Below are 23,132 nucleotides of genomic sequence, written 5' to 3' on the forward strand. Positions count from 1 at the left end.
AGGGAGCTTTGCCATGCAAAGACCAGATCTTCTCATCTGACCCTTTTAATAGCCTGATGAATCAAAACAATTAGCCTTTGCATTAATTTGTTCAAACGCTGAATTTAGATGGACCTGTCTATAGGTGCTGATGAAGAATAGAAGCAATAGAAAGGTGGTTGTACTTCCCCAAACAAATGCTAGTTCTTCAAAGCAGCTTCCTGAGTCAATACAAGGATGGTTGCCTTCCTTCCTGATTTTATTCCATATTAATTTTAGTCTTCGTTGTAAATAATTACAAAACTACTTGTGTTTTGGTGTTTTTATGACTTCTAGTACTTTCTTATTTAACATCTGATTAAGCTCAACATTTGATCAATAATCTTGTGTGATTAAACTGTTCGAATGTTGTGGCTTGTTTTGGATTTCATACCCCACACCAGTTCCTAATGCACTTCTCCCCTGCTTCTGGCAATTACTTGGATGATGTGAGGATGATGCTACCTCAGCTGATGAAGCAGTAGTTCATAGTTTTGCTTGCTCATAATCAGAAGCAGCGTATATCTGCCTCAAGGTGGAAGATGACAGGTTGTGTAGAGCACTCTCTGTATTTTACAGATGCCTATTCTATATTTTTTAGGACTTCAAGTCTCTATTTACTCCTCTCCTTCCCCTGCTCCATTCTTTCTTATTTTAGTAGCATTAGAGGTTCTTCCTGCTGCTGCAGTGTCATGGCCTACTTTCTTGCAACCTGCTGTTTTGGCTTGTGCTCCTCTGAGCACAGTTCATAGTCTGTGGGCATCTTCTGACACTGGTAACTGAGCAGTTTTGTTTTCTGTCCTAAAGGAATCTGCTCTTCTGACAGTTAGCTGACGACATCTATTGGATTTGGGAATAGATTCTACAGAAAACAGTTCCTCAAGCGCTTGTCTGAGTCCTGCTCAGCAGCTGGTTTCAAATTAGGCCCAGCCTGTACATGGAAGCTGGCAGTTACTGTTCCCCCTTAGTCAGAACTCAGTGCAGCTCCTTTTTTTGTTAATTGTCTTTAAGGTCTGTGGGCAGGTCAAGTGCTGTTCTGTGCCCAGCAGTGAGAGCAGCTCTGTCTCTAGCTAGGAATTTGTTTGATCTGGATGCTGAGGTTGGCTTCTGGGCATTTTGGAAACTGGATTCTCACTCTGGCAGTCAAATTGTAGAACTGAAGCTGGCTTATGGCCAGTTGTGTGGAGCTTTGTATAGGATCTCTCTCTGCTGGCCCTTAGTGCCTTTGTGCGTGGGTTTGCTGCCCTTTTAGGATGGTCTTCATCAGAACCTATCAAAGACCAGAGGAAATACAACCACCAGTGGTCCTCTCCATCCTGTTGTGTCCAGACTCCTGTAAAAGTGCCCCATGCAGCCACCACAACATCTGCACAGCTCTGTGCATGACCTTGTCTGGATGGTGCACTCGCTTTGTGAATGGAGAGACTCCCTCAGGATAGAGTATGGGAAATACCACTGGCAACCCTGTGGATTTGCTACAGGAGAGTGGTGCCTCTGAAGTTCTCCTTCCACTCTGGCTTAAACAGTGTTGATGGGAAGGAGTCCCCTCGGTCAGCACGCCTACATCTCCTGAGTTCTGCAAAGCTCCATCTTGCTGTGGGTAAGGGAACAACCTGATGTGGTACTGAGATGCTGATAATGTACTTATCTTTATTTGATACTTGCTTACCTGGAAAGCCACAGTAAATACAGACCTGACTTCCCTGAAGGGCTAGAGGAGGACCAGTAGTGTGATCTTGCCTGAGCTAGTCCAGATTTGTGATACTTTAATGCAGCATGCAGCTGAAATGTGAAGAGCACAGAAAATACAGTATTCATTTCTAATGTTAAGTAGCTTGCAAGGTTACCTCTGAATGGCAGTGGAAGGAAATACACTGAGTGGATTTGTTCCCTTTGTGTTAAGGAGAAGAGCCTTCTAGGCTCTGCAACCGTGTTCTACGCAGGAGGGCTTCTCTTTAAGCTGTTATTAAACTGTAAGGATATGGGTTTAAGGACTCGTGACGGTTTTGTGAACTGGAAGGGAGATTGACATCCCAAATGGCACCAGAAAGATCTGGTAAGTGTGACTGGAAACTGAATGCATGGATTGGTGAGCTTGGGTGTTTTGCTTCAACTCTGCTCCTACTTGTTGTTAGCTCAGAGGAGAGGAGTGTAGTGCAGTTGACACTATTTGCAGTTCTCAGCACAGTGGTCACTTAGAGGGATTTTTGCAGTAATACAGATCATAAAAACAAGCATGGAAAAGGGTTTCACCATCCACATAATGCCTGAATAGAAAAGTAAGGGGAGAAAATATAGAAACAATTCCAGAGCTGGAGAAACTTCTTTACAGGGGCAAACTTAAGGAGCTGAATCAGTCATCTAAGTAGAAATGATTTGATCACAGAATCACTTAGGTTGAAAAAGACCACTAAGACCATTTAGTCTGACAGACCACTTGCCACCAATATTGCCCACTGACCATGTCCTTCAGTGCCGCATTTCTACAGTTCTTGAGTCCCTGGTGGTAGCTCCCTCACCTTCTTGGCTGTCTTGCCAGTGCATCACCATTCTTTCTGAGAATAAATTTTTCTTGATGTCCAACCTGAACCTCCCCTGGCACAACTCAATGCTGTTCCCTGCCTCACCACAACCTCCTGTCAGGGAGCTGTAAAGAGCATCCGCTTCTCCTCACTCGGCCACCTTCATTCCCTCAATCACTTCTCATATGACTTGGGCAACAGGGCTGTGAAGGGTCTGGAGTACCTCTCTGGATGTGCTCCAGGGCTGCCATGTGTTTCTTGTAGTGAGAGGTCCCAATATGGATGTTTTATCAGTTTCTTGTTAGTGGGGGACAGTTTGTTATTTAGCAGAGGGAGATTAAGCTCTAGCAGCTGCACACAGAAAGAAAAAAGCCCGAACTACCCGTAAGGTGGATGTTCTATGAATCAGCACAATTAATCTCGGAAAACTGTATCTGGAGAAGGCCTGAGCCTTCTGCTGAGAGCTCCTCTCCACGGGTGCTGGTGTTACGGGCCCTCACTGGGGGGACGTTAGCGCGAGCAGAGCGACGTTTCCGAGCGAAGCGCCGTGCTCGGGGCCTCGGCCATGTGCGGAACTCCCCGCACCCATCACCTGTAGAAACCAACACGGCGGGCGGGACGCGCCTCGCGTTTCACCGCCCGGGCAGCATCCCCTCGTCCCGCGGAGGCGATCGGTGGGTCCGCACTCCCGAAGCGTCTCAGCCTCCGTGCCCGGCCGGGGGGCGGCGGGCGCCGGCGAAGCTCTCCTTGCGGAGCCCCGGGCCCGGCGCTGCGGGCGGCGGAGGCGGGGCGCGGGCGGGGCGCGCATGCGGGCGGCGCCAGGCAGCGCGGCGGGCCGCCGAGCCACTCGCCCCCGCAGCAGCACCGCTCGGCCAGGGACAGCTCCCGCCCAGGTAACGACGCGGCTCCCCGCGGCCCCCGCTGCCCCGGGGCGGCTCCGCGCCTCACCCTGCCTTCCTCCTCTCCCTTCCCCCGGTGGTTGCTTGCAGCTCCCAGGCTGTGACGGCGCCGTCCCCGACGCGGAGCAGGCAGCGGCGGCCGGCTCGGGGCTTCGGGCTGAGTGAGGAGGGAGCGCGTCTTCCGGCAACTTCCCCGTAACTTCCCGGCGCTCGCAAGGCTCCGCGATGGAAGGCAAAGGTGGGTCGCGGTGCGGGGAGGGGGAGGCGGCGGCACCGCAGTGGCCGGGCTCGGTGCGCGGTACGGGGCTGGGAGCATTGCAGCAGGGGCTCGGCGCGTCCCTCCGCGGGCGGCTTGCGGCGTGCGGGTGAGGGCTTCTCTCCCTTTATTTTCAGTTCTATGTTTTCCTTTCGGGTGAGACAGATGTCACTTGGTGATCTGTTTTGTTAATGCCAAGGATTTGCATAATAAATATGAGGTCTGTCCCGTGTTTTGTAGCCAGTCGGCAATGGGGAGGTTTTGAAGAGATGAAGAGCATTTCGTAATTAGAATGGTTTTCAAAAACACCTCATTTTCATTTTTCCTGAAATGAGAAGAGCGAGCCTATAGAGCTCTGCCCTCATTACGCTGCATATTTAACACATCAGGACATCCTGATAGATTGGAAGGAATGTGATGAGTATTGTGCTATTGAACTGTCTACCCCAGGAGGAGGGATTCATTAAATATTGCCTGCTTGGCTTTGTGCTTGCCCACAGACGTGCATCTAATCCAGATACATACTCCTAATCAAAAGAATATGTATATTTCCATACGTAGCTATGTCGTCCTGCACATCTGTTTACCTACCTCTAAAATTGCATCAAGCATTCAACTGGTACATGAACTTAGAATCTGTAAATGTTAATTGCCAATGAAATATTGATGGTAAGTTGGTCCATGCAGCGAGAAGGCTAGCTGCCATTTCCACCTGACCCCAGGTGCCATTCCTCCTGTGTAACTCCAAGCTGGTGGCTCTTTAATTGATAGATATCAAGGCAGTGGGAGAACATAGACTATATTAATTCAAGGAAAATGACAGTAGACTTGTATAACACAATAGGACATACCTTCTAGGGAGCTGGGCAAGCTATATTTAAACTTCAGGTTTATTTTTGTAACTATCTTGTCAATCAGAGCTATAGTTCTCCTGTGTGGGAATATCTGATTATATGCTGATTAAGGAAGAAAGCTATTTCAATCATATGGAGGCAGCATGCCCTATAAAACAGTTTCTTGTGGGCAGTGATCAATAGAACTAGTAGGGCTTGAGGACAGGTAAGTACATCTAAAATAATAATAAATAATTGTGCAAAGGCTTGATTTCAATCAAAAGCTCATGGCTTGTGTTTGTCAGCAGTCAGGAAAAAGAGAAACTAAGTCTGTTTTCACAGTTAACCTGAGAGAGGACACCTTTAGTTTTTTTGCATGACCTACTGGTACGTGCCTTGATGCAAAGCAAGTAGACCGTGACTTCAGAATAGCACACCATGCCTTGTCATGTACTACATGAGCAGGTGAAAGGCTCTGTGGAACTTCTGATGGAGCTCGTGTCGCTAGAGGAGGTGAGAAGGAGGCAGAAAAGTGACATCTGCAATAAAAAGCTGGGGGCAAAATCAGCACCTGGTAGAAGGGTCACTCGATTCCTGTCTTGTGCAAACAGATCCGTTATGATGCAGTTGTTGACTGAGTTAGGAATGAGCAGCTGAGCAGGCAGCCTTTTGGGCTGCTGGTGCTCGTGTTTATTAGTTGCAAGATGAGATCTTCAGTACTCTGTGTTCCTGGGCTGTCAGCTTTGGTGGCAGGGTCGTTGGTAGAATAACTCCTGGGGTTGTCTCACCACATTGTTTTTTGCAAAATTTCTCAGTGGGTTGCTCTTAGAAGAGATTCTCCTTGTTGGACCAGAGATGGGGAACAAATACTCTCTGGTTTTTATCCCCCAAGGTGGGGGGGAGAGGGTGGGGGAAGAGACTTTTCAGAGCAAATCCAGCAAAATTCAAGCCACCAGAATGAGGCAGGTACAAAGTAAGCATGACCTTAAAGGAAACAGACAACTCAGGCATTTCACTAAGAGAAAATGAGCAAGCAGACGGTCTGCTCATGATAGAGGTCTAATTGCACTGGCACAATTCTTGAATCTCCCTTAATGTTGAAGTAGCGTGTGATGGCCTATGGTGCATAGATCCAACAGACTGAGTTCGTGCACTTGTGTAGTGAGGCACAATGCAGGATGTCTCCCTGGAGGGAAGGTCTGAGCCAGCCCAATACCTCCACGTCCTCAGTTTCTGTGACTGAACCTTGATGGACTTGCAACTGCATTGCTGTACTGGGAGACTGTTTACATTTTGTTTTCATTATTAAGCAGGCCTCTGCATTACAAGTCCTTTGGTGGGAGGCTGCTGCTTCTGTAGTCCCTGACATGGTGTTTCTCTGAAGTCATCCCTTGGGTTTTAAAGATTTCCTCCTGTAGCTCCTCTTCCAACCTAGAGGTCCTCCTTGCTGCAACTCCTGGAATGTTTCAAACTCAGCTCTATGCACATACTGGGGAAGAATGTGTGCTATATTAAGAAACATGATGTCTATTTAAGCAAACCTACCTTCTGGTCCTTGAATTCATCTGTGCTTGGTGACTGCTATGGCTGTTCCTGCCTATGATTTGCCTTCCCAGGACAGCTTGACTGTCTGAGCAGGTTCGGTGCCAACATTCTGCAAGGCCTGCAGGCCTCTGTGAGAAGAGGGCTTCAGCTCACTCTGGAGCTGTTCAGAGCAGCCAGAACTGAGTGTACTGATATTGGACCATATAATGAGAGCAAAGGGAGGTGGAGACCTCTGGGTTTTGTGTGATGGGGTGAGGACTGAGGGCTTTGCAGTTGCTAGGACTGTTGCAGTGTTGCAGGCAGGGAGGACATCCTGATGTGGAGTGAAGAGGAGGTGATGGTGTGGGCTGTGCCTTTCTAACAGCCAAACCCAGAGATGAACATCTCTCATTTGCTACTGTCTCAAAAAATAATAATAATAATTGCAGTTCTCTATGAATCTGCAATGCTACCAACACATCATAGTGGCCTGAGAGTAACACTTGGCCTGTTCTGACTTCCAGCTGCTTTAACTTGTTTGGTTCTGCATACTCACTTTGAGTATTTTGCAGCAGTGAGAAGCTTAAAAGTTGTTGCTGCTTCTGAAGCCCGTTAGGTGATGGTGGGAGGGAGGATGCTGTGGGTGAGAGCTGTGCTTTTTGCATCTGCTACCTGATCCCTGTTCTCTGAATCTCTCACTACAGCAGTTCCTGTAGGCTGCAGCAGTAAGCAATACCACTCCAGGCATCCCAGGAGCTGGCTTTGCCAAAGCTAACAATAGTTAATGTGGAGATTAAAGAATACTTGGGCATTTGCCAGATTCTCCTTTCAGTCAGAAAGACGCGTAGCAGGGAAGGGGACGTCACAGAGTGCTGTTTAGACTCAGAGGCTGGAACAGAAATCAGCCAGGCACGAGCCAGACTGCACAGCACAGAGCGCATCCCTGGCTATGGGCTGAGTGAGGAGGAACTGCAGGCTCACTGTGCTGCAGGGAGCCCTCCCTGCATCAAAAAGTCTTATAGCCTTTTCTCTTGCCCTAAGATCGTAGGAAATCCCCTTCTTGCTGGGAGGGAGAATGGGTATGTTTCTTTTTCCTTTTTAGAAGCAGGGAGTGGAAACTTTATCTCTGTGCTGCATATGGAGCAGGAGCACGCTGCTCATCTTCAGCCAGGACCTAGTTGTTGGCTTTTGGTGCTCTCTTCTCCTGTGGAGATCAGTAATGAACCCTGGAGAAGTTGTGCAGGACAGCCTGCTGACAGCACTGGATGTGTCCTGATTGTTGGGAATTATAGAAGGGCTTGTTCTCATCAGCATGTAGATAGTCTGCTGGGATAGCAAAGCTAAAGCAAGTTTGCTCTCTGCTCCACTGGTATCTTGATGCTCAGTCTTCTGAACCTTATTCCTGCCCTGTTATGTTGGAGAGACACCCGCAGTGCAGTGGGTCTTCCCTTGGAAGAGCATTCTCCTTACAAGAGGCTGGGTGGTAGGAGATGATGGGGTCTGGGCTTGGAGCTCTTCTGCTGAAGAGTCCCAGAACAGCCGAGCTTGAGGACTCTGCAGAGGACGTTTCTGCAGAGTGACTGTCCCAGGCAGATAGTGCTATCTGAGTCATGTTCTCTTTCCCACTGCAAAGACTGTGAGCTTTTGCAGATGAGCCTCTGGGGGTTGTTGTTCATAGACATGCAATGTTCAGGCTTTTAGATGAAGCTCTGTAAAACAGTAGTAAAGCCTAATTTACTCTAGGGCATAAAACTGTCCTTCCTGGGACTGGCCAACAGCCCTGAGGCCTTGGCATCCTGCTGTTTTGGGATATGTGGATGGGAGGGCAGCGTGGTTTGCTCAATCTGGAGCTGCTCTGAAGCCTCCTTGCCCAGACCCAGCACCATGGACCAGCTCTCTGCACAGCTCTCTGTGTGCGATGCGATGCCCGCAAAGGACAGAGTTGTCACCTTGAAGAACTTGTGATCAAAACTCACCAAGAGCTGGTGAATGTTAGGATTGCAAATGGGCATTGTGGATGCAGGAGAGAGGGGTGACAAGTGAGAACAGGCAGTTCTAGGATCTCTGTGCTTACTTCCCACCTTTATGGCTTGCTTCTGTGATCAAAGAGAAGATCTTAGTGAGCCCAGCAACCGCTCATGGCCTGGAGCTGTTTGGGATGGTCACATCAAAATGTGCCTCATCATGCATTATCCTGAGGTGTCCTTATTACTGAGAGGAGCCTGCTGCAATTACTGCCTATTTACAAACATCTGTGCGGTGAGGTAATGTGGGTTACTTTGGTAAGGACTAAGTTGTACAAGTTGCCTTGGTTTCTTCTGTGCAATGGAAGCCAAGCAGTGGTACAGTCACTTTTGTTACAAAGCTGATCCTTCCTTGGGGAGTGCTTGAACCTCCAACAAGATGTTTGGAAGCTTCTACATGCAGCGTTTTCCATTGGGAAAGTAGCGTGCTCCCTAAGCCTTCTGTAGATGTGCTGCGTGATGCAGGATGTGCTACTGGAGCCAATGTTTCTCAAACTGGTTGCTTGAAGTTTGACACAGGGAAATGTATATAAGGATGTAAATAAGTGGTCTGATTTTTATGTTTTTTCTATCCACCCTGTTGCCCCAGGCTGCCAATCTCCTTACAGGGTACCAGCTTTGTGTGTGGGGGGAGAGTGGTTTGGTTACCCAAGCATTAATGTCAACACTTGGAGAATGGTGTCTGTATCTCTAAGGCTGGGCTTCCACCTCAGCTGGAGCAGGGTGCTGTGATGGCTTTGTTCCTGTACCTCAGACAGTGTCCCCATTGACAGATGTAGGAGGAGTGTAAGACACTAAGCCACGACTGTGTGCGCTCTCTAATGCATTCTAGAGAGCAAGTGAAATGCCTGTTCCTTTTACAGGCATTAGAAATCCCATTAAATGCAACACAAATATAGCCATGTCCTGGGGGGCTCAAAGATGGCGAGAGCTTGGGCTGCTGTGTGAGGCTGGCTCTAGTGGGCAAGCCTTGGCTGTGTTCCACCACCTAGAACTGCTGATAACTGAGTTTGTAGTGCTTCAGCCATCCCCTGGGAGCTGCTGCGATGCTGAGGGTAGACACCTGCATCTTCTGGATGAGCAGATGGCCAGAGATGCTCTGATGCTGGGGGAAGTGGTTGTTGGTAGCCCAGAGGTGGCTCATAGTGAGAATGAGAAGTAACCGTGTTCCTGGTCTCTCATTCCTACAACACACTGTGTTATTAAAACAAAGTGGAAAGAGGGCCCTAGCAATAGGGAGGCCTACATGTTATGAAAAATGGAAAGTCTCAGTCATCTGGCTGCTATTTAAATACCTAAGAAGCAGACAGATTCCTCCACCTCGCTTCCCTAAGTTACCTGGGAGCTGTGGAAGTTGCATTTAGCCTGAATGAAATGCTGGAGTACTTGAAAGTGACTTTATTTTTAATGCAGGAAGTTGTTTTGACGTACCTCTTATGCATAGTGGCTGGGAGCCTGACCTGTGCATACTCTGAATAATGACCTGCATGCAGCTGTTTCATCCTGAGTTCATTCGAGTTCTTGAAATAAAAAATAAATGAAAAAAAATCTTGTTGCTTTTTTTTTTTAAAGTAGCATTTCAGAAGGCTCAGCTTACCACAAGATTTTTCTTATCTGCTCTTATCTTTCCCTCTCTATCTACTCAGCTATTCAAATCCTGTTTGAATTGCATTCACTTTTAATATGCCATAAAACTTGATATGCAAAAGCTAGTTATTTAGGGAGAATTGCAGAAATTATTTTAGTCTGTCATTTGACCTGTGAATGAGATAACACGATTAATTTTTACATGCAAAGCTTGGTGTTTATTAGCATGGCAAAAGGCAGTTTGACAGTGAAAAATATTCCTGGTGGGTGTAATAATTAATGCTTTCACTCAAAGTATAAAGATTTTAATAATACCATTACACTAAAATGATACTAAAAGAGTTTACTATTTTCCTGTCAGTGATACAAGGACATATCCTCATTCATAGCTCCTATATCCTTGCTATCTCTAAGTGTTTTTTATATTCAGTAATAGTACAAATCATGATGCTGATTCATTGAGTTTCTTATCCCAGGTCTCAGGTTTGGTTGAACCTTATGATTTGATATTTATGTGGGATACACACTGAAAGCTTTGGCTTTTTTCTTCGGATTGAATTAAACTACTTATGGTGTCGTCATGTTTCAGTAGAGATCTTGTGGCTTCAGCTGATGACTGTTCACTCAATAGCACAGAGGCCTGGGAGTAATACTGTGGTGTCTTGTGGATGTATCAGGATGTCACTTTCAGAAATGTTTTATTCAGTGTTTTTAATAGCACGTTCAAAATGGGGAAGAAAAGTAAGGAATGGCACTTCTAATATGGGGAATTTTTTTTTTCATTAAGCTGTGCTTTTTGTTTCTTACTCCTCTGAAACCTTGTTAAGAAAGACCTTATTTGCTATCAGTCTTCAATGGATAAAGGGTAGTTTACTGAACATGGCTACTTGGAGAATTTATGAAGAGAAATCAGAAGTACTGAATGTTTTATTGGCATAATGAGGGAAAGTCTCCTTGCTTTTCAGTCACTGGGAATGTATTATTAATGCAAAAACACTTTCCTTGAATTTAATGCTATCTGTATAGAGGCTGACAAGTCTCTGATCTTCACGAATGAAGCATGTCTGCCATACTTACTCCAATGTAAAGTACCATCACTGATTCTCTTTTTCTCCAAGTCTAGCAAGCCAAGGGCTACTGGCAGGATGGACACCGTCAGGTGTTGTGACAGTCCTTAAGCAAATGTTGGACTGGGGTCCTTAAAGTCTCTTTAAGCTTATGCTGCTCTGCAACACAATCCTACTGAGGAGCTTGAACCCTAAACCTGATTCAGAGTTCATCATCCATTCACATACTGGTCTGTACTCCATTTCTATAGCTGAGTGTTTACCATTACTTGGGTCAGTGAAGATCTGGGTCCAGCCTTTGTGGTGGGGATTTAGCTGCAATCTACACAGCGTGAGGGGAAAATATGTGGCTGTGCAGTTGAATGTTCAGTGCAGTATGAAATTCAACATGTAGAATAAACTCCTGCCTTGATGGACAGCCCTCAGAGCTTCATCCTTTACTGATGCTCAGTTCTGATTGTGTATTTTGGGAGAGCGCTTTACTGGGTATAAAACTTGCCTGACCATCAGTTAGCAATAGCTTATAGCAACGGCTTTAGGATGTCAGAGAACACAATGCACCAACTATTGCAAATGGACAGAATTGTTCAATTTCATCCTAGATAATTTCACTTTGAGACTCAGTGTAGTTTTCTGAAACTTTGCCTAGGAGAAAGATGGGTGGTATGAATTTAGGATTGAGAATCCTTGCGCAGACTCTTCTTGCTACAACGTGAAACTGTCAATTGCATTGTTGCTTCAGAGTAATCCCAGATTCACTCTTGAAAACTTCAGTAGATCCAAACAGGTGAAAACAGCAGTGTTCCCACAAAATGAACAGAGTCCAACTTCTGGGACATCAGGAGGGTGGGGGAAGGACATTTACATGAAGGCTTGGCTTGCTTAGTCAGATACTAATGAGCCATTGAGGCATAACTGGCTTGATAGTAGAATAGGCATTCTCAGCACAACCTGCTTTTGTAACACTTTCAGTGTATTTTGATCTCTTTAAATACTGAAGCTGAGCTTTTCAGGTATCTTTTAGCCTTGACTTCATATTTCCTTGTATTGCTGACCAGCACGCCTGATGTTCTGACATTGCCTGTTAACGAATGCCACACATTCTGAAATAATTGCATTGACAGTCAGCTGTTAATTTTAAACTTTCTATTTGTATCAGTGTCTCCCAGGGGACACGTTACACGCCGTAAATTGTAGCCATTTTGTTGCTGTATGAGAATTGAGGGAGAAATCAGTGGAGAAGTTTTAAATATTACTGTCCCGAGTCTCTTCTTCCAGTCAAGATTTTAAATAAATCCATGTGGAGCTCCTCTGAGTTTGCATTTGTGGAAGGAAATGTGTAGTTTGGTTGCTGGGTAAAGGCCAGATCTCTGATGCCTCACCTAACTGGAAAGACAATGGAGATAATACTGTGTGATTATAGGGTAGAAGATCTATTTAACTGCCTTTAGTCCTTAATTATCGACTACTGAAGAAGCAGTAATGCTTTCAAAAATTAGAATATTCACCTCATCTTTAAAATGACCATGAAGTACAGGTAGCGTGTGCTGAAACACGTTTTCCATTCCTACTGAACGTAGCACTGGGTATCTGGAATTACCTGCTAATTTTAATACTGGGATTGATCTCTCAGTAACACGAGGCTTTCCTACCTAAACTACGTTCATTGTGCATTTCCGCCAGAATAAAATGCAATATCTAGGAATAGCAGGACTCACTTGAAAAATCACCTAGAATTGAGTTTTTCACCCACTTTGGTTAGAAAGTTCCCAGAAATAGAGAGGAGTTGCCCAATGTGCTGAAGCAATGCAAGTGTGCAGCTATGGGAAGCACACAGGGGCAGAGAACAGAATGTTTAAATTCTTAGTTATTTATAGTTTAAAAAAAAAAAACCACAAAAACACCCTGTTTTTGATAAAATTGTCCTTTCTGTGATATGTGCTAAGGATGGTCACAGCAGAACTGGGTGCATAACTTGGCCTCGTGTTCTACTGTTTGTGAAATAGGGAACAGGGTCTAGTGCAAGCAGTGTGCTGGAAGTGGTCTGTGCTAGCAATGTGTGTGAGTGCACAGCCACGGTCTGTTCCTTCTTTATTTAAAGGTTTTTCAAGAGCAGTGAGTCTAGAGGAGTCTTGCTGAATCTCAGCACTGTTAAGGTTGGTGTCACCACCACTGAAATGCGTTTATGCTCGCGTAGATGTGGAGTTTATACTCACTAACCTCATAAAGCTGAAGCAACTCTACTGCTTTTCTTGAAATCGTCTTCATTGCGCAGAAGCTGCAAAGCAATGCAGCCACCCAAACCTGACACAGCATGTCTTTATTGCAGCTTTCCATCTTACCTTGACAATGATTATGGTGATCTGTTGGCTTGGAGAAGGACCAGAGGAACTACCTGAAGTATCAGGCTTTCCAGCCTGCAGAAATTGCAGTCTGCAATTACTGGTGGTCCTGCCTTGGGCCCTGTGGAAGTTTGAATCCTGGGGTATTAGAAACAGAGCTACTGTTCTTCAGCTGTACGTTCTTTTGGTTAGGATGTACCAGGGCAGTGAGCTCCTGCTGATCTCACAGGCACTGTGGATTTAATACCTTCTCTTCCAGGTGGATGTACATATGGATCGTAAAGACTTATTGTTATTCTTTAGTTGTGCTATTTCCATAATCAAGCTTGAAGCTCTTCTTTTGGTTAAGTATAGGTGTTAAGCTGTTGGGAGCAATAGTTGTTACCAGCTGTCTATTTAAACCACCTTTGTAAAAGTAAGTAGTGTTGTTTGCTAGGAAAGGAGAGGCACAGGAAATCCTGTGTATTTTTCCTTTCAAAACAATGTCTTTCCGTTCTGAATAATGTGCCCTAATCGAATGTACTTGGAAGTTACTTCTCTAGAATTTAAGTCAAAGCCTACTTTAAACTGAACAAAGAGCAACACTTTATTTAAAACACACAAATCTATTTTTTTCCTATGGAATTTCCTAGGATGGTTCAAAACAACTGATTATAAAATTTTAAGTATTATTATTGACTATATCAGGTATTTCCATGAAGATCTTAGCTGCAAATATTTGCTGTTGCTTTGCCAGTGCTTCTTGGTTTAAATGTTTAGTGAGTCCACATGAAAGTGTTTGGCTCTAGGGAAGTGACTGATCTGGCTTCACCTGGGTGCATCATTTTTTACTTTACTGAAAAAGTATGGCACTAGAATTAATAAAGTATGACTTTATTGAAAATGGATGGCATTTTCTTGATTTGTGAACCATATACCTTTCGATCTGTGCCTCGGAATAGCCCCAGTTGTCGTCAGTAACTATGAACAGTGTGTGTGTATATACACACATATACATACATACAATGCATATATGTATTATATATATACACACACACAAAATACAGATGCTAAAGGATATCAGAAATAGTGACTCAGGTGGCTATTGGCCAGTGGCTGCTGAATGCCTTGAGTCTAATGAACTGGAAAGTTCATGCATCTCTCAGAGGAAAAGCAATGATTGTCTCCAATCATGACCCCAGATGATGATAGAGCAATTCAGAAATAGCAAAAAGGGAGTTCACTGTCCATGCTTTTCTATAAAACCTGGATGGATCTGGCATTGGATAGTTGCTTTTTGCTGGAAGCCATATTGGACAGTCCACTGTGTTCCTGGAGGGGCTGCTTGCAACTACATGAGGCAATAATTCAGTTTCTGTTCCTCCTGCAGAGAACCCCCTTGGCTCTCAGCTCCTGCTGGCAAACGCGTGGAGATGGAGAGCCAGACTTGTATGGTTGTACCAAATCCAAGGTACTAGCTTGTAAATCACCTGGGTCTGGCCCCTTGTGTCAACACTCTATAGCAGGAGGATGGCCACCAAAGCCTGTGTATAATAGGAGTTTCTGTGCATGGGAAATGCATATTGTTATGATTCGAATTTGAATGGATTATTGGTGTGCACACTTCTAGAGCTGAAGTAGGTCTTCTTTACCTTATGTATGACTTTGTGTTGAGAAGCCAAGTGTCCTGCCCTGCTGATCTGAGACCTTGCCTGGATATTGCGTGCTGCTTGGGAGCGGCTGGATCCAGATCTTGGTGTGTTGTTGGCCTTATTACTTAAGGGAACTTTGGAAGGAGGACTTGATAGTGGTAGGGGGTGGAAGATGTACAGCAGCAGGACTCCAGGATTAAATCCTACATCTGAGTTTCCATACTGCATTGAAACCAGCTTTGATCCCTGTCTGGTTTTGCTACTGAGTGATGCAAAGATAGCTAAGGCAGTACAGCATGATCTGGGAGTGTGAATGGCCCTGTTCCTACCAGATAGGGCCGTAGGGAAGTGGCAGCTCGTGATATCTAGAGGTCAGTCTATGCTTGTGTTTCACTTTTTTTTTTTCTCCCATACTGTCAGCTTGAATACCTGCTTTACAATCTCATTCATTGGGATGGTGGAAAACTGGGATTCTATAACTGTAGCTGGTTTACCACAAGATCTGATGGATGGACATTGCTTGAATGGTAAATGAAGTTACGCTTGCATGACGTAATTCTGGAGTGCATCACTCCCACTTGGCATCTTACACGGCATGTGTAACACATTTATAGGTTGTATTGAAGACTCGTTCATTTGTGTTTTGTATCCTGCAAAATGACACTTAGGCTTCTGTCTGAAAGATGATTCCAGTGATGCTCCTACTGATAGGACCTACTCCATATGAATTTTCTGGTGGGATCTAAATCCTTCACTATTAGAGACATCTTGCTTCTGTAAAACACTTCATATCTTAAAATATAAGGGCATATTTATAGAGCTACAAAAATGTTATTAATCTTGCAAATAATCTGCCTCTTAATTTTAAAAGGTTCAGATGTCATATAAAATTATGATGATGTCCTTATTTTACGAAGTTTAAAAGAACGTAATTACTATGAAGTAATAATCTGTAAAGTTTCCATGCACAGTATATCTCACTTCTCATGCAGAAAGAGGCTTTCAAAGTCAAATATTTGCAGTAATAGAAAAGGCAACATGGAGAAATAGCGACAAAGAACATTATTCTTTGTATAATTGTTTCCGTTCTTTCTATTACGGCTCTTTGCTCAAGGTGGATACCCAGGAGTGTGTGTGAATATGCTGCAGCTGCCTGGTTCTTATCACACTTTTTACAAAGGAAGGGATCAGAACAGACAGGATTTGGAGTTGTGCTACTTCAATGTTTGAGGTCTCTTTGGTAGTAGCTTACCTGGTTTGGTGATGATGCTCTGCTCCAGAGGGATCAGCAAGTGGATTTCACCAGAGCCTGCCAAGGGCACACTGCTCCTGTTGGTATCTCATCTTGTGCAAAGCGAGAGGTACTGCTGAACTAGAACCCCCTTTTGAAGGAATATTTTACGCGTCCCCCAGATGAAAGGGGACTCGGTGGCTCTGGCCCCAGTCTCCTTTCTTTGCCTACTAGCAGGAGATGCTCATGTGATATCTGAACTTGATCCAGCCTTTCTCAGGAGCACTACTGATCCAAGGGTGAAGGTGACTTTATGCTGCTGGCTTCTGGATAGCAGTGTGAGTGAGAGAATGTCATGGTAGCCTGGAAGGACCATTTCCCTTCCTAGTCAGAGTAACTAATGTGAAAGTGTATGTCCACTTTTGTCCTGGGCTTAATGTTCTCTGGCAAATGTCTGTATCTGTAGGTACTTTTTGGTGTGTGTTGCCTTTGATTTCTGCTGTGATACATGACCCACTCCTGCTGAAGCCTGAAGAACAGGCACAGTTGGCAGCTCGTGCTTTTGTGCATTTGTATTTTACGTTGCTGGCACTTAAATGTATCCATGATGTTTTATAGCTGATATTGTCTGTTCAAATAATATAGCCACTTCACCAAATGAGGACATTTCCCTGGAAATCAAAATCCCTGTTTGAAAATGTTCTTTTTTTCTCGGTGCCCATGTGGGAACCAGCACTGTCAGCTCCTTGTGGTGTTGGAGCGCTTTTGGAGTAACCAAGCTCATCTTGTATGTTCAGCAACTGTCCTGGCAGCCTATTAGGGACATTGAGCTCCTTAAAGTCAAAACCTTTCAGTCTTGATATAGTCTTGAGTGACTTTCAAAAGGCCGATCTTACTTGAAAGTTTGTGTCTCAAGTTTTCTTTTGCACAGAGGAAAACTGGCATGGAAAACCTGTGGGACACAGAAGGATCAGTTCAGCAGCAGGAGTTTGGTATGTTTGTTCAAAATGAGCTCAACATCTCAACACATCCAGGTGACATTTTCAAATGCTTCATTTTCACTGACTGCAGTGTTTCCTCCTAGTGACGTGTGGTTTCAGGATCTGAGGGTGGCAAGTGAACTCCTCATTGCTCCCATTAAGTCCAGCTACCCGGTGAAACTCCAGCAATTTGTGATATGCAGCACTAAATTGTTGCATGGCTCTCTGTGTTGTTGGGTTTCAGTGCTACAAAGAAGTGAAATCAGCATTGCAAAGGGAAACGAGGCACAGAGTAGAAGCAACTTGGTAAAGGTCATCCTCTAAAGTGGTGGAGTAAGTCATTCCAATGGTTTGCCATGAAGCACCTTTTCATGTGTTATATGAGGAAATCTGTATGCTTAATGAAAGACAAGGAGAGTGTGGAAAATGGAGTTATCCAGGGATTTTTCCTCTGAATGGAGGCACGAGCCGCAAGTTCGCTTTAAAGCAGTGTGTTAGCAGGGGAAGGCAGCTCAACTTAATAACAACATTTTTCAAATATTTAGGGTCAGTTCAACACAGCAGAATGCTATTATTTGACTCCCTGATGAGACTACCTGTGTTGAATAAACAGTTTTCTTTTCCTTGCGTAATATGGAAAACAATTCTAAAAGACAATTCTCAATGATGGTAATGGAGAAAATCTGGAGACTTGTTGAGGAAGCATCTGTGGACCTGGTTCATAAGCAGATGATTAGAGTATGGTATGGTCGCCCTCCTTTGACAGAGAGAAGTAGTAAGAGAGTCAGCAGTAAGTCGACACAGTATGTATGCCCACTACCAACTCTTATTCCTCCTGGGGCTTTGAGGAAATTAAATGCTTCCTACTATTGACTCGGGTATGTAAATATTTAGTGTAAATATAGACAGTTATTAGACGTGTCAGTTCTGTTCTTAAATGAAGCTTTTTTTTTTTTTGCAGTTAAGAGAAAGCAAGATTTTACAGGTGTGCCTTCCTCAGCTGCCAGCATCCCACCTGTCCTCACCCAACAACAGGAGCTGTGCTCCTTCCACCAGCAATGTGATGAACATAGTGTGGCTGTTGTTTGTAGGGCAGAGGATGGGGTTGTGCTTTGAGGCATAACCAAGCCTTCAAAGGTAGCCTTTGAATTCCAACTTCAAAAATACATCACTGTCAGGGAAATCAGGGAGACCAGAGGAACAGTTGCATAACTCACTCAAATATTCATCACCAGGAAAAATAAGTGTGAACTGCACGATGGTTTAGAGGGGTGCATGTATTCTTTTCAATGGCTTTTTAGTGTTGTAGGAGCTGGAGTCTCAAGCATGCAGAAGTATCTCAGTGGAAGTGACACCAGCGTTTGTCATGGGAAAGGCTATATTAAAAGTGTATAGTGTTTATCTCTAGCCTACATTTATAAGCACATACTTTGTAAAAATACTTTCCTGGCCCTCCAGCTTCTCATGGAGAGCAGTCTGTTAATAATCTCTAAGAAAACCAAGGCTTCCTCCAGTCAGACAACTACCTGCATCTGGGTGGTGCTTGGTTTTGCTTTTATTTGAAATTCAGGCTATTTGTTCTCAGTCTTTCAGTGTCTCATGGCTGATTGCTCTGTATGGTGGAAGGTGGATATTTTCAAAGATCTCAGCTTAATGTTCACAATATCAGCTACTGCCTAATCTCTGCTTGGATAAGATCGAAAAGTAACAAACAAATGAGAAGGCACTTTTCAACGTTTGGAGGAAAAGAATCAAGATAAGGCCTGCTACACAGCTCATACTTTATTCAAAAAGCCTTTTTTTTTTTTTTTTTTTTTTTTTTCAGAAGAAATTATTTACTAAGCTTGTGTAAATCTATCCTTCTGGCTGGTTATCTTAAAATGATGCACCCGTTGACAGGCTGCTGTTTATAGGAGTTCAAAAACCTGGTGAAGTTAAATTCTGTGGAAAATAGAAACTGAAAGTGGACATGAGAATATTATTTCAGTATATTCTTTGTGTGAACCATGGCTTGGTCAGCGGGATGATGGAGTATTTATTTAAGCTTTGGATGCTTTGTTTATGATGTTACCTTAAAACCAAAGGGCAGTACTTGATTCTGTGTATGCATGGTGGCCTTCTCTCCATTGGAATGTGAAAACAAGCTCAGGATAAACTTGCTGCAGATTGAGCTACGTTAGTCAACATAAAGCTCCAGAATGATTCTGGTGCTGCAGAGCAAGGCACATGTATGGCCTCATCCCAGGACCAATGCAGTCTTGCTTTTCAGACTCTTAGCAGCCTTCCCCAGTCCAGAGTCCTGTGAAATGGTGGTTAGCATGCACCTGCTGTGTTGTTCTGTGTCTGTCCCCACCCTTTGCTGGTGGGAGCTACCATACAGAGATGCATACTGTGTACTGGGTTGCCTCTGAGGTGCTGGAATAGCATCAGCTGCTGGGTTGCCTGTACAGCAAAGGCGAGGGCTGTGCTTATGGAGGCTGCAGTACTGGATGGCTGTTGGCATTGCACAAGCATTACAGATCTCTTGCTTTTGCACTTCATCCTGAAGCTTGTTTTTGAATACGAAACATTACGTATAGCTATTTATAGATTTGCCTCTTCTGAAGCTCAATGAACAAGATATGCTTGTTATCAATAAACTCCTTCCTCTGGTTCCTTAGGCTTATTGATTTTTGTTTTGAACCACTGTTTATTAGTATATTAGATTGAAGAAATACGTCGAGAGGTATCCAATAAATCTTGAGATTCCCTTCTTTCAGTCTTTGATGCATTGTCATTTAAGGAAATGGTATGCGATCCTAACCTTCACCACTAGTCTGTAGGCTGTCCTGTCTGAGAGTCTTTTGGGTGATAGCAGGAATGGCCATCACAGAAGGCAGACACACAGACGGTTAGTATTCCTAGCTGTGTAGTCAGCGAAAATTTCTTCCCAACTCAGGTGGTATAAAGCTGTGGGAACAGCTTGGCAATGCTTTGGGACAGCTAAGGCAAATATAATTTTTAAGTACAGCCTTAAGAATCTGCCTCAGCAAGGAGCTTGCCCAAGACACCCTGATGGGCTGGTGCTGAGTTCCAGTAATTTTCATGTGGGTTTGATGAGGCTGCCTGGGTTGGCTGCAATATACAGTAGGATGCAATCAAAGAAGTTATGAAATCATTTTCCTATAAAATTGCAAATCTATGAAAGCCCATTCTCTAAGTAAGCACTTTAGAGAAGTTTTAATGTGGCTCTGATAGCTGTCTTGGCACTGTATGTATGTTTATGTTTTTGCACCCCACGGATTCTCATTTGCCAAATAAATTAGTCTCCCACAGATGACTCTCTGGAAAATGCAATCATCCATGAGCGGTCAAAAGCAGCCAAAGATGCTCTGAAACAGGAGAAATCTATCCTCATCATTCTTGGATGCTTCTTACCTTCAAACCTTGTGCTGTGCTCTGCTAGGAAGTCCCAGGGGCCAAAATGAAGTGTTATTGTTGGTGACAGGGTAGTTGTTCTCAGGAGAAGGAAAAAATAACATTTCAATTGATCTGTTAATTGTAGATCAGGCTCAGATACTACAGAAGAGTAATTGGCTTACTTTGATCTGGTGCTGTATTAATCTATGCTCCAGCATTCATTACCAGTAACCCTGTGCTACATCCTTGGGCAGTGGCTTTGGGAAATGGAATGGGCTGCAGTGGGTGGGCGGCACCCACAGGTGACCCCTACTGCAGGGGTACCAGTGCCTGCCCTGGGCAGCCCCAAGTGGATGCTGCTGCTCAGATGGGCTCTGCCAGCACAGGACTCGTGTAGAGGAGTTTGATTACCACATATAGCTGCTGCTAAGCATGTACAGCTCTGTTTTAGCCAGCTGATGTCAGGACAGTCAGTCACTGCATAGCTGCTGGGAGGAATACAGGAGGGGGATAGGGAAATGTGATCAGCCAGTGTGCATGCTGCCAATTTCCTGGTTTGAACTCATAAGTCCCAAATCTATTTTTTTCTTCCTACTCTGGACTAATAAATTTGGAAATGAACATGGGTCTGTTGCTATTCCTGTGCTTCAAGTGGGATTGAGGCTGTGATATTCTGTGCCGTGGAGAGTCATTACTTCTGGAATCTGATGGGACTCTGCAGTCATAGCACTTCGCTGCTGTATCAGCATGCTCTGCCTCATTGGTGTTTCAGTTCAGAGCAGTGTGGGCCTCTGATGGTAAGCAGTTCTACTTTCAGGACAGGCTGAGGGAAGAAAAGTGCATTATGCTTTGTTTGGAGGGTGGGGAATACAGGGCTGTGGCTTTGTGTGTGTGTATTCTTATAGCACTGAGCCCAAACTTCCAATAACGAGACACATTTGCAAATTCACACCTGCAGATTCTGCCTTCCCAGGGTTTTCATGTGCAAGCTCATTCGTGCCCTAGAGAGCAGCCTACACCTGTTCCATCCCACCCGTGGGACCAACAGCTCAAGTCACTTGGCAGCTGGCTCTGGGTGGAAAGAAATGCTTCATCCTACAGTGCCTGCCCTTTGCAGAGGCTGCTGGGGATCACCCAGGTGAGCAAGATCTGAAGTATAGCCCCACCAGTCTGTATTTTGGCTGCAAATACAGTCAAAGCCCAAGTGTAGTAAGATGTGTATATAGCACTGATGTTGCCTAAGCCTGCAGATCCCTGGGCTGTCAAGAAAAGCCTTTTTTGCTGGTGCCTGCATGAAAAATGTTGAAGAGCTGTACTACGCGCTCACTGCCTGTGAGTCTGGCCTTGTTTCTGCTCCTTCCTAACCGTGCTTCATGCGTTGCATTTTTCCTGAGACAGGAAGCTCAGGCTCCGATAACCATGGAAACCTGGTTTGTCTTCTCTAATAGCTTCAGCTGTACTTAACATCCGTCTCCTTGGGAAAAGGAGACTGCAAGCTACAGGTCAGTTTTGTGTACCTTTTGGGATGCTAAAGGGAAAAATAAAAATAAAATTCCCTAAGTCCCCTGAGCTGCCTCCAAGCCCCTGGAATGAGGCAGAAATATAGAGGTGCAGAGGCGATGCCTGGGGGACTTAAAAACATACCAAGCAGAAAGGGAAGGCTGTGTCCAGAAGCAGGAAGGTGCTATGCAGCTGAGTATGAAAATGCTGAGTTTTGTTTGTCTTATTCTGTGCGTGTGTTGGCTTGAGCATTGCTGGGCGTGTGGAGCTTTGCTGTGATTTTAGTTAGCTTTTTTTACAAAGAAAAAGTTTTTATTTCTGTTAGAAATGCTTTAAATAGTCTGTAGCAGGGGAGGAACTGGATTTAAGCCTGTGAGCATCCAATATGCTTTGGGATGAGATAAAGAACTCTTATGCTTGGACAGCTGTCTCCATCTGGCCCCTCTCTTGTACTGGAGGAACTGCTGCTGTTTGTCCCAGGGCTGTAGCCTGGTGTTGCCAGACCCGCTTACAGCGGAGAAGTGCCTTATCAAGAGACATTAGAAGCTAACTCAGGAAGGCTCTTTCTACTGCATTTTAGTGTAGATGTGCATGCATCTCTTGTCAACTGACTACTTTAGCTTTCCTCTTTGATGCTGCAAGTATCCTCACCAGGGTATTGCTTTTGTGCGGAGACCTGTGCTGGGGTTCTTGGAAATGGGTTAGAAGCAGGGTGAAACACATCCTTGTCCACTGGCAAATCACAGGCTCAGTGTCTAGCTGTGAAATGGAGGTGCTGATATTTCACTGTGGATGCTTTGAGGCTCAGTGTTCATGAAATGCTCTGAACTCTGGTACCTGCTGGAGAAGGCACTTAGAATGGTCCACGAATGTCTTTGTTGACACAGCAGGCACATGAAGGCACTGACACCTTCCAAGTATGAAATATACAGAGATTCTGGGAATGCTCACGAGTTAAAATCAGGATGTTTCTAAAACCAGTGCATAATATTCATCTGGCATCTGTCACTTGGAGGTGTTATGAGTATGAGGGGAAAAGAAATGATAGCAGCTAAATCTGGTGAAATTCAGGGTTAAGGTTAGTGCCTGAAGAATAAAAGCTGCTTTAGATATGCTTTGTACCTCCTCTTAATATAGCTGTTGACATTCTACCTCCGAGCAGAGAGCCATCCGTCTGTGTGATGGGTCCAAATTTTTTTTGCGGACATGACAAGCATAAATCAGTGTTTTCTCCATAGCAGCCTGGAAGGAGGATTTTCATGCCAGTTGCTGCAGTGTTATAAGAAGATTGGACTGAATCAGGGAGCCATACTCCAAAC

General features: G+C 44.6%; 1 protein-coding gene across 1 annotated transcript in view; it reads left to right on the forward strand.

Moving 5' to 3' along the window:
- The first annotated feature begins 3,320 nt into the window (after positions 1-3,320).
- Positions 3,321-23,132, forward strand: part of FGF12 (fibroblast growth factor 12) — a 189,371-nt gene continuing 169,559 nt past the window's right edge. Inside the window, exons 1-2 of the mRNA XM_085232429.1 lie at positions 3,321-3,433; positions 3,530-3,677. Of these exons, the coding sequence (XP_085088555.1) occupies positions 3,665-3,677 (13 nt within the window). The 5' untranslated portion in view covers positions 3,321-3,433; positions 3,530-3,664. The remainder of the gene's footprint in view (positions 3,434-3,529; positions 3,678-23,132) is intronic.

The sequence above is a fragment of the Meleagris gallopavo genome, chromosome 11 (assembly GCF_905368555.1).
Source record: "Meleagris gallopavo chromosome 11, MGAL_WU_HG_1.1, whole genome shotgun sequence".
NCBI classification, from domain to species: Eukaryota; Metazoa; Chordata; class Aves; order Galliformes; family Phasianidae; genus Meleagris; species Meleagris gallopavo.